The 17,193-nt window shown below is 43.8% G+C and overlaps 1 protein-coding gene across 6 annotated transcripts in view; it reads right to left on the bottom strand.

The window, feature by feature from the left end:
• Nucleotides 1–17,193, bottom strand: part of MAPKAP1 (MAPK associated protein 1) — a 246,146-nt gene that overhangs the window by 17,447 nt on the left and 211,506 nt on the right. For 5 of the 6 annotated variants that reach the window (XM_047829290.1, XM_047829295.1, XM_047829289.1 and 2 more), the window contains one exon: nucleotides 9,569–9,706. The exons of the other annotated variant lie outside the window; for it this stretch is intronic. In XM_047829290.1, coding sequence (XP_047685246.1) covers nucleotides 9,569–9,706 — 138 coding nt within the window. The remainder of the gene's footprint in view (nucleotides 1–9,568; nucleotides 9,707–17,193) is intronic. 6 annotated transcript variants of the gene reach the window in all.

Here is a 17,193-nt window from a genome sequence, read left to right as displayed (position 1 = left end):
CCTAATCTAATTGCATCAGTGTTGATTCAGGTATTGTATTTCTCAGCTCTAGAATTTTCATTAGGTTCTTTTTAAGTAGTTTACATTTCTTTTTGAGTTGTTTTTCTTTAGATCTTTAAACACATTTCTAATAGCTGTTTTAAAGTACTCTATTTTAAAGTGCTCGCTTGCTAGTTCTGTGATCCCTGCCACTTCTTGCTGTTTCTATTGATTGACTTTTCTCCTGGTTACAGGACACATTTTCCTGCTTCTTTGCATATCTAGTAATTTTTTATTGAATGCTGGACACTATAAACATTACATTGTGGGTTTTTTGCATTCTGTCATCATCCTTTAGAGAATACCGGATTTTATTCTAGCAGCTAGTTAATTTACTTGTGGATCATTTTCATCCTTTTAGGACTCCCTTTAAAGCTTTATTGGGCAATCACTAAATATTGTACACGTGAAACTAATATAACACTGTGTTAACTTAATAAAATTAAAATAAAAAGTAAAAAAAAAAAAAAAGCTTTATTAGGCAAGGATTAGAGCAGTCTTTAATCTAGGGGTAGTTTAGCCTTACTCCTAAGCCATGGTCTTTCTGGAGTCACTGCTACAAGTCCTGTAAGCTACAAGTCCTGGAAGCTCCCCTCTCGTTGGTCAGAACTCCAGATGATAACGTCCAGTGGTCGTGCTTCACCAGGCTTGTGAGGTCGCACCACAGGCACGCACAGCTTCGTATACAACAAAAGATTCCAAGGTGTCTTTCTGGATCTTTTTCTCAATGTACCTTCCTCCTCTCCACATTTAATTTATTGTAAATTTCAGCCTCCTCCAACTCTGATTTCTGTCTCCAAGCGTGGTGAGCCTGTTATACTCTCCTTGGGAAACCCTGAAGAAAGCTGAAGTGATAGTAAGTCTCACCTCATTTGTTTCCCTTCTCCCAGGGCTCATAGTCCTGTACTGCCTGTTTTCCAGTGTCTGAAAACAGTTTCTTATATTTTGTACAGTTTTCCAGTCATTTATGATAGAAAGGCTAATCTGGTAGCAGTCACCCTATCCTGGAAGTTGCCTATGGGAATCTTGTATGCCATACATACTTTGATTTTAATGAAAGAATGGCTTACTTTTTCCATGTCTATGAGAATAACTCAAGATCTAAGCACCCCATTTATTTATTATGAAACACAATTTGGAGCTTGGCAGGAGGCAAGGGAAACAGATTTTTCCTATCATTTATCCAGCTGAGAAATCTTTCACATAGTTTTTCAGTAGGGAACAGTCTCTACCCTTACCCTCTTCTCAGTTAGGAACTCTTCTGATGTTAAAAATCAAGAAAGAAAAAACCTGAAGAAATGGTAATCAAAATATGGGAAAGTGGAAAATGTAAATGTATGCAAATTTCCTATTATACCTGTTTTGTTCTTACGGGTCCATAACACCCAAGTCAACAATTAAGCAAAAACTTAATAGCAAAAGGAAGGCTTTTCCCGGGAGGGAAAAAAGTTGATACCCCACACTGTTTTCTACTCTAACAAATATCAATATTCCAATTGACACAAACATATTCTTTGTTCATCAATAAGTCCTAGGGAAAAAACGAAGTAAGTTTACAAAGAAGATAATGAAAACCCACTGGATATCTCAGCACCAGCCAATTTTCCTCAGAAACACAATCTTACACATTATGTAGTTAGCAAACACGCCCCCAATAGCTCCTATGAGCAACTGTGGTACACGATAATGAATATGGGAGATGTGTTGTTCTTATCACCTGTCTGGGGCTCAGAGCAGAATCTCCTGCCTCCTAAATTCATAGAGCGTTGACCTTCCAGAGACCACACACTGTACCAAAGCACCTCTTTTCCCGGAACTACAGAGACAAGCACACTGGTCCCATCTATCATATGCTGAGGGCAAACTGCAATAGTAGGTTAAGAACAAGACGTTGGGTTTGCCTTTTCACTACAACCTTGAGAAGTTCTCTGTTATGCTTCCATATCTCTTTGTTGAATGGCCACACTTGCTCTTGGCTGTTTCCAAATTCTAGAAGCAACTTTTAAATGCTTAAGGTGCCAGACGGAGTTAGACAGTCATTGAGCACTGACGTTAGCCCCTGGACAGCGGCTGCTGGATCTCTAAAGGATGCAGATGGGAGCATACACAGGCACGCTTAAGTGCAAACATCAGGTGTCAGTTAATGACCAGGTCAATGGCAAACACGCTGGGTTGGTTCCCACTGGCTGAGTTCTCAGGGGCCTGGCCAATGTTATCCAGCCCCAGAGAACCGTTCCCTGAAGTATAGTGATGGCCTATTTAAAAGCAGATCACAGCTTGAGGTTACTGGAAACCAAACTGGGTCAGAGAACTAAGAATACAGCCTGGCAGTAGATGATGCACGCTGGCCCCACACTTAAGAGTTTTCTCCCACCTTTATTCTCTGGCACACCTCGGGTCCTTCCCTCCCACACACTTGGAAAATGGAGGTGGTCCCCCTGGTTGCCTAAACCCATCTCCCCAGCAGCTTCCTTGTTTTGGAAGGAGATGATAAATAAATCAAAATGCACTAAGCAGCACTTCCACAGGCACTCGCCTCCTCCACTGAACGTGCACCTCATCAATCACACTATTGTCTGCTTGAAAGGCGAGCCTTGTAAATGTCATATCCACTCAGGCCCAAGGAGAGGCGCATCCAAATGCAGCAAGGAGTTTTAATTGGATAGTGTAATTAAACTAAAAAACCCCAGCAGACTCCCTTTGACAGGATAGATGAAGACCCCTTTTAATAGGGCTAGGAAACATATCTGTTAAAAGGATGAGGCACTGCCTGCTCCTGATTGTGCTCCAGAGTACTCTTATGAAAAGGCAATTCAATAACTGGGGCATTTACTATGTTAGAGTCCATTGTGTTCTGTAATCTAGCAGTACTTACCGTATTTGATCTGGAACTTATGAAATAAGCCCTCGTCAGAGAGTAAAAACACTACATGGCCCATCCACCTGATGTCTGGAATGCCCGGGCCTCCTGGGAATCAACAGAGCCTCAGGACAGCCTGTGGCCTTCCTGGGCTACAGGTCCGTGTGAGTATAAAGGCCAGTGCCTTACTTACTGGGGCCTACAGCACGCGGTGCGGTCAAGGCCATCCACCCACTCATCCAGGGGCTGCAGCTCTTTCATCCAGGGGTGGCTAACATCCTCCTCACTTCTCTTTCATTCTCATGAGCAACTAAAGAATGACAAAATCCTTGGGTATCTCCTGCCATAGGAACTGGAATGCCCGTCACATCAGTGTGTGCGTGCGTGTGCGCACGTATGTGTGCATGCGTGCATGTGCATGCTTGTTCTCTGCTAGCATGACTACCCCTGTCAAATAGGAAGAAAAGAAATCAGCGGATCAGAGGATTCAACATATGGATTGGGGTGTACCCAAGTGGATTTTAGTAACAAAACCCGAATCCTTCTGTCACTCTCCCTGTTCTCTCTCCTTTGTTGGGACAGGGGGTGGGGGATGCACACACAAGCACATTCAAAGATACACACACACACACACACATTAAAGGCCTGCAGCTCCACAAGCAAGGTCACAGAATTAGTGGGGACACATGAAGATGTTTGTATCTGTGCGGGGCCGTCTTACAAGCAGACCAGAACAATCCCTTTCCGAAGGAATGCTAGTGTCCCAAGGGCAAGGTCAGGGAACTCAGCCTTTGGGTGGATCAGGAGAGCCTCTGAGCTGGGGCTGAGGTGGGATACCGAGAGATTTCAGACTTCCCCATCTGTAGCTTTCCAGAAACAGTGAGATGCTTTACTTTATGTGCAAAACCCTGGGCCCTCAGACTGATTTTTCTTTTTTAAGGATGGTGAAGGTTTGTTTGATGACTGCTTTTACTCCTCCATAAAGCCTGCTTGGAGCTCTGTTTGCAAACCTCTGAACAGTCTTAATACTGGTGTTTCACTATGAGTTGATGAACCCATTAAGGACATATAAGCGAATGCTTATAATCTATGAAAACTGGATACTGAATTAAACCATCAAATACCTTTAGGTTTAAATGAAAACTACATAAAAGCATTTCAGCCATCAATTTGGCTATCACTTCTGGCCAGTATGAATTCTGCTGGAAAAGCTGTTTTCGTGCAGATGTGGAATTCAATGGGAAAGACTGACTCGTGTACCAACATCAATCAAAATGTCGACTTCCCTGGCAGCTCTCAACAGTAAGGCAGGTTCAAAGGTCACAGGATAAAGAAAAAAGCCAAGCTCTGGTTCAGCTCTAATATCTCCTCGGTAGAAGTCTTGCAAAAGTACCCCCTTCTGTATTAGCCTTGCTTTCATTAATCTTCTTGCCATCTTCTTTAACTAGTCATGCAGAACCGCTCGATAGCAAGACGTATAATGGGGAAGGCCCTGTGCCTATTACCGCGTTAACATTCTCTTAAGCCCCAGTGTAACAATGGAACGAGAAGGCAAAGGGAATCTGCAACTGCAGGGTGCGGTGCAGGCAATTCAATTACAGCCTGGGCTTACCTACGTACTTCGGACCTATAAAACACGAGAGGCCTTTGTGTCTAACTGGCCTGGTCATTAAGGTGGCTGAAGATCACAACAATGCTGATCTTTTCTATTTAAGCTAAATCAATGTGGACAAATCATTATTCAGTAGCTTTAATTTAATTAGTAAATGAAATGCACTACTTTACAGATCTTGTCAAGTACTTATGAAAAGAAAGATTCATTTAAGCGGGAGGTCACCAATAAGCCCAGCTAATTTAACTCATAACCTTAACTGAGTCTCATCTCAAACATCCAGCAGGTTCTATTCACGAGGGCTTGACAGTCTCTCGCAGTTGTGGTTAACTCATGATTCCAAAGAGTTCCTATCCTGTATCCACACACTGTTTTGGACGAACAAAACAAAACAAAAACAAAAAACAGCAAGAAAAAAAGCCAAATAAGCAATCCCCCGCCAGCATCAACAGAATCAGATTTCCTTTAAATTATACTATTGCAAGAGAACATAATCAGGTTACCTCTATTATGTTGCTTCCTTAAGATTTTCTATTATCTATACTTAATTGAGATACAGCGCTCTTTTCAGCTATAAAGACGACAGCTACTTTATTAAGGTTTAAATCTGATTTCTTAATGATAGGCTGCTTCCTTTGAAGCCTGGAAACCTGCACAAGCTTCTCATGATAAACGCAGACCTGGCACGGTGGAGGGTGGTACCTCATTTAAATCCAGCCTGAGAGTCTCTGAAGGGCGCTAGTTTAAAAAAAAAAAGGTGCCTTGCTTTTGTTTCAGCGTTGGGAGTTTGAGGCTGACACTTAAAAAGAGAGCCCACTGCATCTAAAGCCTAGGTTTGGACCTGTGGAAGGACGGAGAATTATTTCTCTGAGATAATTTAGCCATGGTAGTTTCTGATACGGAGACATTCTCCCCTCCTATGTGCCATATACATATCTGTTCACTTACGATGAATTACAATTAATTCATCTTTTAGAGGTTTGTGACATCCTTCAAAACAGCAAAAGGTATCCTAAGGAGTGGCAAAACCAGACTAAGAAGTCACTGATTGCAATAATAATGACAGCGTGCAGCCTTTCTTCCCCCCTCCCAACCTGGAAAGGCAGAATTTATTCTCAATTTCTCTGGGCTTTTGATACACAGATTTTCTCAACTAACTGGTGAGAGTCTATATTTATACGTACAAATTTCTTCTAAGGCATGTATCTATTTAGTCATTAAGTTCCAGATCCTTAAACACTCACAGGGACAGAGCAATAAATCTTCCCTCTGAGAACACAGCCTAAGACGGAGAAGTTAGGAGAAGGAAAGAGAGCCACAGAACTGCTATTTATGGAGCACGGCTGCAGAGTCCGGGTCTTTCTGACCCACGGTATGTGTAATTACGGGTCTCACTGCGGGCGCTCCGTTGCTCAGTCCCTTTGCCAAGTCCTCTATTCACATACTTTTTGGATATGGTGTCAGTTAAACTTGAGCTGCGTTCCTTATGACGACCAAATTAATGGTTTGACAGAGGCTTTCTCAATAAACACTGCAAACTGGCCATATTCGAAGGTTTTAAAAACCATTTCTTTTCTGCTCAGAATTCTGACAAACATGTCTCAAGACAGACCAGGACAACTTCATTATCCTTCCAACACTTACTGCCTTTTTGTAAAGAAGGCTGTTTAATAACACGTCTGCTGTTTTCACAACTACATTATTCCAGTTGGTCACACGTTCCAGTCTTCGGCAGGACGCTTGTGTTACGAGAGATAAAAACATGAAAAAGGAAATATATTGCAGAAATCAAAAACCTTATCTACTTCTAGACTCTCTCTCTTTGCCATAATTCATTCAAGAAGGCCCCCAGAATAATTTTTGATGTAAACTCAGCTACAAACATATATCACTATGCTGATAAAAATCACAGGCTAAACTTGGGAAATATAGTGACTTTCATTTCTTGAGTGCTGTTAAAATAACTTTTTTCTAAGGTTCAACAGACACAAAAGATAAAAAGGGTTACCATTAATCCTTTAAAAAAAGAAGAGGAAGAAACAGCCCCATAGATTAATTCTGTGGTCTGATGATGGTCTTGAAGATGAACTTTTTAGATTAAGTCACTGAATTAATTTGATGAAGATACTGGAAATCATAAAAAAAAAAAAAATAACACAGCATCAAGCTGATTCAGTTAATACACCTTTGTTTGGGCACTTTACAACATAAATTATGCTGAGTAACTTTTGGTTTCTAAATTCTGGCCACATTAAGTTCAATTTGAAGATAGCAAACATTCATTGAGGACCACTCTGTGGGCACTGTGCTGCAGACTGAGGACACAGAAAGCAGTTCCTGGGTCAATTAGTTCAGCAAGGAGATGGGGGTGGGAGAGAGGGACAGACTTGAAGTCGATACATATGGCACAGCGTGAGAGCTACTGTACCACAGGCGTGTGCAAGCTCCTGGAGACAAAGTCGTGGAGAGAGCCTGACCCTAGAAAGATGAATGAGCCAGGCCTGAGGAAGCAGAGGTGCCTGTCAGTTAGAGGGAGAATCAGGGTGGAGGCGTATTCCAGGTGATGGGAACAGCAGAAGCACAGAATTCGAGGTGTGTTCGTGTGCGAACAGTTCACGGTTGACTGCAGCTCAAGTTCAGGATGGGAAATTATGGGCCATGAACCTCAAGTGGTCAATGTCTTTAAGGGCTATGCTGAGGAATCTGGATTTTACTTGGTGAGCCTGTAACTTTCAAAAAATTTTTTTTAAGTAGCAAAATCCTTTTTATCGGTTGACTTTTTTTTTTTTTAAAGTAGATTTCACACCTAGTGCAGAGCCCAACACGGAGCTTGAATTCACAACCCTGAGATCAAGACCTGAGCTGAGATCAAGAGTCAGGCGCTTAACCGACTGAGCCACCCCCGACAGACTTTAAATGCAGAATCCCCAAAGAGAAAATAGTAGAGCTCTACTGGTTGAAGGGGAGTCCTTATGCCCAAACCTGCCCCCTCCCCCATCCCCAGACCTCTGAGGAACATGGTTTGGAAAGCACTCACAGGGCACAGGGACATAGGAAGTGTTTGACTGGGCCAGTGCGCTCCTTTGTTCAGGCAAGTGTCACAATTTTTAGACCTCAGGAGCCAGAGTGAGAGAGAAGGAAACCTCTTTACGAACCACATGTGCGGTTTTTACACAGAACCATCCAGTAGGTCTGCAAACACGACAAAAGACTCTCTTGCAGGATTGTCAATATTGCAAAGGTGGGCCCCACGTCTGCTCTGCATCCCCCAGGCCTGGAACTTGTGGTCACTGTCACAGACGTGTGCTAATCACTTCCTGATTGCCAGAGGCAACCGGGAGGTGCCGTCTGTGCATTCTTTCTTCCTTCCCTCTCACACTGGCTGTGCTACACCCTTCACCTTTCGGTGCCCGAAGCACACTCCTTGGCAAGTGAGTGTCTTGGTATGAGTGTTAAGGGACATCTGAATCCCGTTTCTAGTTCTTTCCCTAACCTTTCTACTCCAGCTTATCCCTCTATGCAACATGTGATTGCCTTTCATTTTTCAGAGACGCGGAGAATTTATAAAATGTTACTTTTCAAAGCATCCTGAGTTCTTGGGAAGAAAGATGCTAGAACAATGACATCTTTATTGGCTGATAAGCTGCAGTGAGAGGGATTAGGAAGATGTTTATCTAAAGGCAGAGGCAAGGGCCCCAGAGCAGCAAGCAATTTTCTCACCAGCCCCTTCTGGCAGCCATCTTGCAGGATCTCCTCACTGGGATGACAGGAATGGCAGGAAGCTGGGGGGAAGCTGGGGGGAAGCGGGGGGGTGGGTGGGCCCGGCCTGCCTCCTTTCCCTCGGTACCACTAGGTTCTCCCTTCTTGCCCAGCTGGAGCCTCACAGGTTGAAAGGAGGAGATTGCGTAGCCCAGCATAGCTGGGTCTGACCAAAAAACCCCCACCCATAAAGCAGGCAGTGTGGCAGGTGCCCTGTCTGTACGCCTCCCTCGGGTTTTTTTTTGCTTTTTAGGTCCCAGTGTAGTCAGTATTGTCTCAAAAACTTGAACCATATGATAAACACTTGCTGGCCTTTACATTTCTTATTGTTCCTTTTGAGTATGTCATTCCTTACAACACTTGTTCCCCAATTCAGCAGGCACTGGAGTAAAGGGATTAACAAAAATCATGTCATTCTCCAAAGTTACTGAATCAGAACCCATTGGGGATGGGCCCTTGGATAACTGCATTTTAAACAGGCTCTACAGGTGATGCCGATACGTACCAGGCTCTGACAATAACTGTCTTGTAGCCTTTCCCAGGCAGCTAACAAATTCTTGTCTAGTTTAAACTTTTTTCTTCCATGGAGGAATTTCAGCGTGATCTGTGTCCTTTCTGCCTCTCGATGGGACTGAAGTCTTAAAAATGATTAATCTAAATGTTACACTCAATTACTTAACTGCAAAAATATAATATGCCAAAATATACAACCAGACTGTATCTACTTTGATAATTTAAGCAGAGGAGTGCCAGCCCAGCAGTGATCTCTTCTGCAGGACCAGGCAGGAGTTTAATTACGAGCCGGTAGGTCATGCAGCTGCCAATAATCTGGAGGCTGTTGACACTTCCGGCTTGATGGATATCTAAATCTAGTCTTAGGCTGCCACAGGAAATCTCCCAGCCTCCCTCGATCTGGAAGGAAGGCAGGTCCAGGTCCGACTGCCCAAGTCCCCCAAATGGGAAGAGGAAGGGAGCACAAAGTGAAATGAGGGCTCTGGGGAGTCCAATTCTCAGCAGGAACCTGCCCCCAGGCCCCTAGTCCCCAGGGCGGGGCTCTGGAGGTCAGGAGCCAGGGCTGTGAGGTTCTCTGCTGCCATCAAGACGGAACAGGATGGGGGCCCATGTCAGGCTCTGGGCACCATAATACAATCCTGTCTGATTAAAAGAAATTTCTGGTAATGAATTAAACAGACCCAAGGAAAAAAGGACACGGTGGCAATATATTCTCCCGGCACCCAGCACACAGAGGGGAAGAGGGGGAAGAGAGAAAGGAGACATAAATAAAAGGGACTACTCACTGGGGCTTTTTTCTTCAGCAAGGTCACAGGCACAGAGCAGGTCAGAATCGATTGAGATGGGTTTCTGCTTAATCCAAAACTTAGTGCTGGCTTTCTGATTCGTAACAGGGTCTATCTCTACTTTGTCTCCAGAGATACCTGTAAGGCCGGGGGTGGGGGGGGGTGGGGGGGTGGGTGGAGGGGTGGGGTGGGAGGGGGGAGAGGGTGGGGGAAGGACAAAAAAGAAGCCACAAAAAGTGGAAGGTGTAAGTGATTTCAGTGTAATCATTTGACCTGTTTTGTATATTTTAAATTAGATGAACAAGAGCTCTTCCTTAGGGCTTTGGGGAATGCCACTGGCTTAAGACAGCCATAAGGAGACTCCAAAGGGCATACAGAAGATGCACAGCCTGGTTTCCCGCGTGGGTGACTTGAGGGGAGAAACCACCAAGAAGCATACAGAAAGGTTAAAAAAACATGCCACCCTAGATGCACCACAGATACAACACAGGGTTCACCTGCATAGTTAACCCTACATTATACCTCCGTATGGTAATGAAATAAACCATAACATAAAGTTCGTTAAGAAAAACATTTTTTTTTTCAACATTTATTTTTATTTTTGGGACAGAGAGAGACAGAGCATGAACGGGGGAGGGGCAGAGAGAGAGGGAGACACAGAATCGGAAACAGGCTCCAGGCTCTGAGCCATCAGCCCAGAGCCTGACGCGGGGCTCGAACTCACGGGCCGCGAGATCGTGACCTGGCTGAAGTCGGACGCTTAACCGACTGCGCCACCCAGGCGCCCCAAGAAAAACATTTTGATCAGTGGTCTTTTTTTTTTTTTAATACACTAAAAATAGGAAAAATCTATCTTTGCCCTTCTCTGACACTAAATAATTATCCAAGCTATATTGATTGAGAGAAGTCACAGGAGGATCAAAGGTCCTTTAGATAAAACCTTCCAAGTTCAAGTCTTGGAGCTTTGCTTCAGTCTGCGGAGGTCACTGCTTCTCCAGCGTAGGGAGAAACAGCACTGGGTGTGAGATTTATGCAACAAAGACTTTATAACAGGAATGCAGCAGGTTAAATACTGGCACTGTGGGCTTCATTTTCAGAGCTGTGAAAGACATAACATACTGTACAGTCACTGGGAGCAAAGGTGTTGGGAGAACAAAGGTGATGCCTGGGATGAAAGGTGTCCTGGGATAACTGTGGCTAATCACAGCAATCGCTCTCCCAGGGTCACTGAGCAGCGTATGCTCGGCCCGACACACACGATCTAGACTAGATGCTCTCTTTTTCCTCTTTTGCTGAAAATTGAGGAATCTGTTCATGAAGTGAGACAAAAACCTTCAATATGCCTTCCAGAGTGGGCCCCAGATAGAATCTTGAAAGTAACTAATATTTCAGGCCATGGTTTAAAGGTCAGGGGCAAAGTGGAAAAAAAGCAAAATCAAACAAAGATATAAGAGATAATGAAAGCCATCAAACGTACATACTGTAACAAAAAAGACAATCAGAATTAACACATTTTGTTCCATGGACCACCTCAGAAATTTTTCAGTACGGCGTTGAGAAAACTTAGTAGGCCAAAAGGAAAAGCAGATAAAAGAAACAGCTCAATTAAAAAAACAAACAAAAAACCCCCCAAAACACAATGACCATAGTCTGTGAGCAAATTTAAAATTAAGCAAACGAACAAAATATATATATATATATATATGTATATATATATATATATATATATATATATATTAAAAAAACAGTTCTAGTGATGAGGTCTGCCACACACTCCATTTCTATTTTATTTTCTGACTAAAGAAATCCCAAAGAGCGGTCAGACAAAGGCAGGAGACCATACAGACAACACCGGTCTCGTCTGCGGTCTTCACAGGAGACGATGCGGCACAGTTGCTTAACCCTGGTCATTACTGTGTGGTCTTTGGAAAAGATGAACTGGTATATTTTTATTAATTGAACGCTGGAATTTGTCATTAGACATATTTCAGGAATACCATATTTCAATCAGGCATAATGTCATAAGTCCAACGGACTCCGGCCGTTCAGGTCTAGATGATTTCAGGAGGGTGAGAATGTATCAGGAGACCAATTTCATTACATTTCACTTAAAATAGATTACGACTACCCAGTTACACTCTTCCCTCCAATTTGGCCATTAATTGTTAAAGATCTGGACATTTCTATAGTTCCCTGAGAGAAGAAAAGTACTTACGCCATGGCTGCTGGTAGCAAGTGCGTTGTTGTTTTTTTTTTTTTTGGTTTTTTTTTTTGTCCCTCCTCCTCCTTCTTCTTATTTTGACATTTATAACAGTCAAAACTGAGCAGAGCAAAATAAATGTGCATATCTCATATGTGGAATAAACCCTGCCCCACATTCCTTTCCCAGAAAGAGGGGGGGGGGGGTGGAAATCATCACCAGAGAGACACAGCTTTAAAATTTTGTTCTACGGCCCTGCGACTCCTGAAGCCGTAGTCAGTCAATATTGTTAATGTACCTTGTTAATTTGATAGGATTTGTCAGGTAACTCCACTGGAAAATTATATAAAACTGTTCCAGATGAAAAGATGATAGTGACATGAATTAAAGTGATAGAACAATAGTGGAATATAAACCAGAAATGACACCCAAAGTGGCTGTTGATTTATTGCCGTACTGAGTTTGGTTCTGGGCTCCCATGTATATTAGTGCTACAAATCTGGGTCCATTTAGCAGAGGGATGCTCATACATACATCACCAGCTCCTGCTCCAAGCCAAGGTCACTCCCCATGGCATCAATCTTTTCAACAGAGCCTACTTCACAAAGCAGGACTTTTGTAACCATCTCAGATGTAACAGACTCTCGTCCTCTTTCATCTTTCTTTTATCATGTAAAGTACACTTTAACTTCTATTATTTTTATCTGCAAATTGTTACTGTATAGTTCATCCATTTCGGGCTGTATCTCTGCATCAATTGCCTACTCTCTGCATGGCCACAAAAACACTTTCCCAATGACGCCCTTTCTGGGGGTTATTGTGCAGTCACTGTTCGCAGAGGGGAACCCCAATTCTGGCGTTTGGGGATGAAGATGTGGGAGACTGAATGCATTAGGTTCAAGATGGGCAGGCAGGTGGAACACCATTTAAACAACTGGTGTGTTCCAAAAAAGTTGCCTGTAAATCAGATTTTTTCCGAATCAAATCACATTTTCCCACTGACTTCTAGTTCCAGAGATACTTTATATTCATTTTGGATTGATCTGTAATTGGCAGGAGCTCCCAACACTTTAGTCTGAAGTTTCTCTGCCCTGCAGGCTTTCAGTCAAGTAGTTAATGATCTGTAAAACACTCGCCTGCCTGGAGGAGTCACTATTTAAAGGAACCTGTAGGGGGATCTTTCCTGATGGGAAAAATCCTTTTGTACATTAAATAATCTCACTGTACTTGAGATGTGTGTGAGTCTCAGCTTCTTAACACAGGGCACACAGCCCACAGGAGCTGATCTGTGCTTGCTGGACAAGTGACAACCCTCTGCTTCTAGTTTGGCAGGCCCTGGGGCGGTTAGCCTTGGAGCCCATTCTCCTGGGCAGACCCAGAACCCACTGCTGAGGACAGTCTGCAGAATCTAGCCTGGAAGCAAACACAGACCTTTTCTGTCCCTGCCTTGGGGGTCCAAGGTCTCCTTCTTGGCTGGAAGGAGGAGGCAGCCTGGTGGAAAGGAGACCAGTTAGGAGGCTGGCACCACAGTCCACGCCAGGGGCAAAGAGGGGTGAACATTACCTGGCACCAAATATATGTTAGCATGGTTAAAAATCCTGTGTGCATGAATTCAAATCTCACAATGCCCGGATCAAACTGGTTACTGTATTTATCCCTATTTTATAGATGAGAAAATGGAAACCCAGGGCGGTTAAGTAACTTGCCCAAGATCACACAGCTAAAATGGGGCAAAGCTAGAATTTGGAGAAAGTCAGCAAATTTGGTCCCAAAATCTGTCCTCTCAGCCACTATGCTATTGTGCAAAAAACCATGCTTGGTATTTTCTATAACATGCACTAGGAGAGGTGAAGGTACGTGTCCAAGGTTGGGAAGCTTTTAAGCGGAAAAGCCATTTCATGCCCAGAGAGATCTTGTTCCTAAGTATGGCACTTCCCACTGCTCTGCATGGACGCATTCAGTTGAGTTCCAGATGTAATGAGAAATTCTGCTCAGCTAGTCTTTAGTATCCTCTTTCAATGTTTTTTTGTTTTTGTTTTTTTTTTAAAGTGGGGATGGACAGGAAGAGAAGGAGAGAGAGAGAGAGAGAGAGAGAGGGAGAGAAACCCAAGCAGGCTCCACGCCATCAGGACAGGGTCCAATGTGGGGCTCGAACCCATGGACTATGAGATCATGACCTGAGCTGAAATCAAGAGTCGGACTCTTAACTGACTGAGCTCCCCCAGTGTCCTTTTTACATTTTTACAAAGGAAAAAATAAACATTCAAATGTGCCAATAAATGCACACCTATTTTTCTTCAGACATGACAAACTGGAGCATGAAATCCTAGCAATATTCTTCTTTATGACCAATGAGCGTGGTTTTAATTTCCTTGGCTAAAGTTTTTGTGTAAAGTCACCGAAGGAAAGGCAGAGGCATTCCTTAAAGTGTCACTTACACAGTATGTGTAAGTATTTCAAATTATAAACACATGTCTATGAAAACAAGGGAAGTTGGCTTTTGTGAAGTTTCCATTTCTCCAACTTAAATGGCCAACAAAGGAACAGTTAATCCAACTACGATGGACTACAACACAACCACGAAAAATTCTGTATGAGAAAAGCTTGGACTTGGAAAAATTCTTCTGAAGCTAAGTGAAAAGAGCAGGAAAAATATTTATAGAAAAGAGATCAAAAGGATATGTTCCCAACGGGAACAGTGTCAATTCTGGCTAGTAGGATTAGGTCCTTTCCTTTTCTGTGTTTTTACAAAACAAAAAATTCACCCGAAATAAAAACAAACATCATTTTAGGAGCTGACATTTTCTTGGTTTCTACTCAGAATTCAGTACCCTTTCCCAACTTTCATGGTGTGGGGAAGGCAGTATGCTGAATCCGGTAACCGATAGTCACGAAGGCAAATCCTACAGAAAGACCTACTTCCATCTAGCAGTTCTCAAGCACCCACGTGGCTGGGCTGTTGGGAAGGGCTCCCGTGGCTACATTATGGCCACCCTGGGGCCACTCTCACAAAACGCTGCCTGGCAGGGCTTCACCTGACCAGCTGTGGTAGGCGAGGAAGAGAGCATGAGGGCTGGCCCAAAGCGGACAGGGTCAGCCCCTTCCCTCAGAAATAAGTGAGGCTAACTGTCTCCTTTAACCAGCTCTCCCCCTACCCGCTTATCCATAGCCATCCGTCATGACCTTTTCATGCTCCCACTTCTGACAGCTTCCAGATAGTGAGTCAAACCTCACTGGAAGCAAACTATCACGCCAACTGTCAAAGGTGGAAAACAATGCCTGATTGCTGTCCTAAGTCAATGCCAGCATATAAATCCTTCCCTAACAAGACAGCTCAAAATAAACAAAAATGCAACTCTAATGTACATACAACTCTCTGGGGGAAACTATTTGTCCAAGGCTTTAGAGTTATCACAAGGAGACCCTTGTCTGTTTTAACTACCCAAAAGATGTCCACAAAAGGAAATTAGCATGTATATCATCTTCTGCTAACAGACTGAAGATCTACTTTGGGCAGCTCTGTGCTGGGTCCTTTTGTGTTGACCAACTTACTGAGAGCTTACTCACTTCTATCTGGAAGGCAGTAGAGCCCATTTTATATTTAAAGGCAGTAGTGCAGAGAGATTAGGGATAGAGACTTCAGAGTCAGAGATTCCTGAGTTTGAATATCAGTTTCCTTAATTCCTAACTATGTGACTTTGGGCAAGGTGCTGTAAAATGGTGATGATAACAGAATCTACCTTCTGGGCTTTTGTGAGGATTAAATAAGACTTGTAAAGTGCTTGGAAATAGGGCTTCATATATCGCTGTGACCTATACCACTATTTCTCATGACTATCATTATCAGGAGTTAGGCACTGGGCTAAGGGATGTGACACAGACCCTGTGCTGAAAGTCTGGACAGGGAGCACAAGGAGAGCCGGGAGGGATGTGAACAAGGGAGCTGCTTGGCCCTAGTCTGGGGGCATTATCTCTGGGACCTGCTCTACATCACAGCCTTGGAAGAACCAGGATCCAGAATGACTGTCTGCCTGGGGAGACCAACATTCTCGCCCTCACGCATCCTTGCAATAACCTCCCATTACCAAGTGTCATTGGCCATACTTCTCTGCAACCTAGAGTCCATATTCGACACCAGGAAAACCGTTGTCACAGCTGGAGCAGTGGGACCACTCTTGCTAGGGGAACCCCCGGCACCTCCCAGCCACCTCCTAGGTCTCTAGATCTTGATTTTGCCGGCACATCCCCATTGTTGTCCTGGGTTAAGGTGCTTCTCCCTGGGTAAGCCTGAGCTTCCTCCTCTGTGAAAGGGGGTAACAAACAGTACCAGCTCCCAGGATGCCATGAAGATGGGGTGGCATAAGCATGTAAAACACTCAGCAGGATGCCTGGCACATAATAAGGGCTCGGGGTGCCTGGGTGGCTCAGTCGGTTAAGTGTCTGACTTTGGCTTAGGTCATGATCTCGTGGTCTGTGAGTTAGAGCCCTGTGTTGGGCTCTGTGCTGACAGCTCAGAGCCTGGAGCCTGCTTCAGATTCTGCGTCTCCTTCTCTCTCTCTGCGCCCTTGCCCCGTCCCCATCCCCCCCCCCCCCCCCCCCCGTCTCAAAAGTAAATAAACATTAAAACAAAACTTTAAAAAAATAATAAGGGCTCAGGTTTTAAGTAAGATTATTACTGAGATGAACTGCAGAAAGGTGAAATGATGTACTTAGGCAGGGTGTATCAAGTCAGTAAATGGCAAAGCTGGGTTGAAAACCAGGTGTATCTGACCAACTCTGGGTTGTTTCCCAACCAGCTTGCCGCTTCCTACTGTCTCAGAGGCGCATGCTTGACTCCCAGGAGGCACAGTCTCCCCTAAGGCACGCTTAAAATGCCCTTCTAAGAAGCTAAAACACAAGTTTGGCAAAAATTAGGGCATTTAATATTCCATGCCTCAGTGTATTTCCTCAGTTGTTATTTATTTGTTCAGACATCACGAGCTGTGGTTCATTCATCAATTTCCTACAACTTTGAATCTAAGACTAGAAAAGCTCCACTGTTGTTAAATCCTGGAGTAGTTTTTTATACAATTCTACAATCCTCTTGTCTTCGGGTTACCTAGAGCCTGTGAAAGCCTGGAAAAGCCCCTGGGAGTGCCACTGAACAACTCTTTGCTGGAGTGGATTGTGCTGAATCCACACAGCCAATCGATAGCATCCACAGAGCATTCAGGGAAGTCTTTGAAACTTGCCTGAATTTACACACAGGATCAGACACAAAGGCTGTTTGGGCTTAATGAGACCTCAGAGATCACCCAGTCTGGGGCTTTCATTCTCCATATGAAGAAATTGAGGCTCAGGGTGGGGATATGACTTGTCTGATGTCACCCATTAATGACAGCGCTGTACCTGTAATTCACATCCCCAGACTATCAGGCCAGGGTTT

This window comes from Prionailurus viverrinus, chromosome D4, assembly GCF_022837055.1.
Source record: "Prionailurus viverrinus isolate Anna chromosome D4, UM_Priviv_1.0, whole genome shotgun sequence".
In the NCBI taxonomy this organism is placed as follows: domain Eukaryota; kingdom Metazoa; phylum Chordata; class Mammalia; order Carnivora; family Felidae; genus Prionailurus; species Prionailurus viverrinus.
The sequence above is the reverse complement of the archived record's forward strand: the minus strand, read 5'-3'. Positions and strand labels throughout refer to the sequence as shown.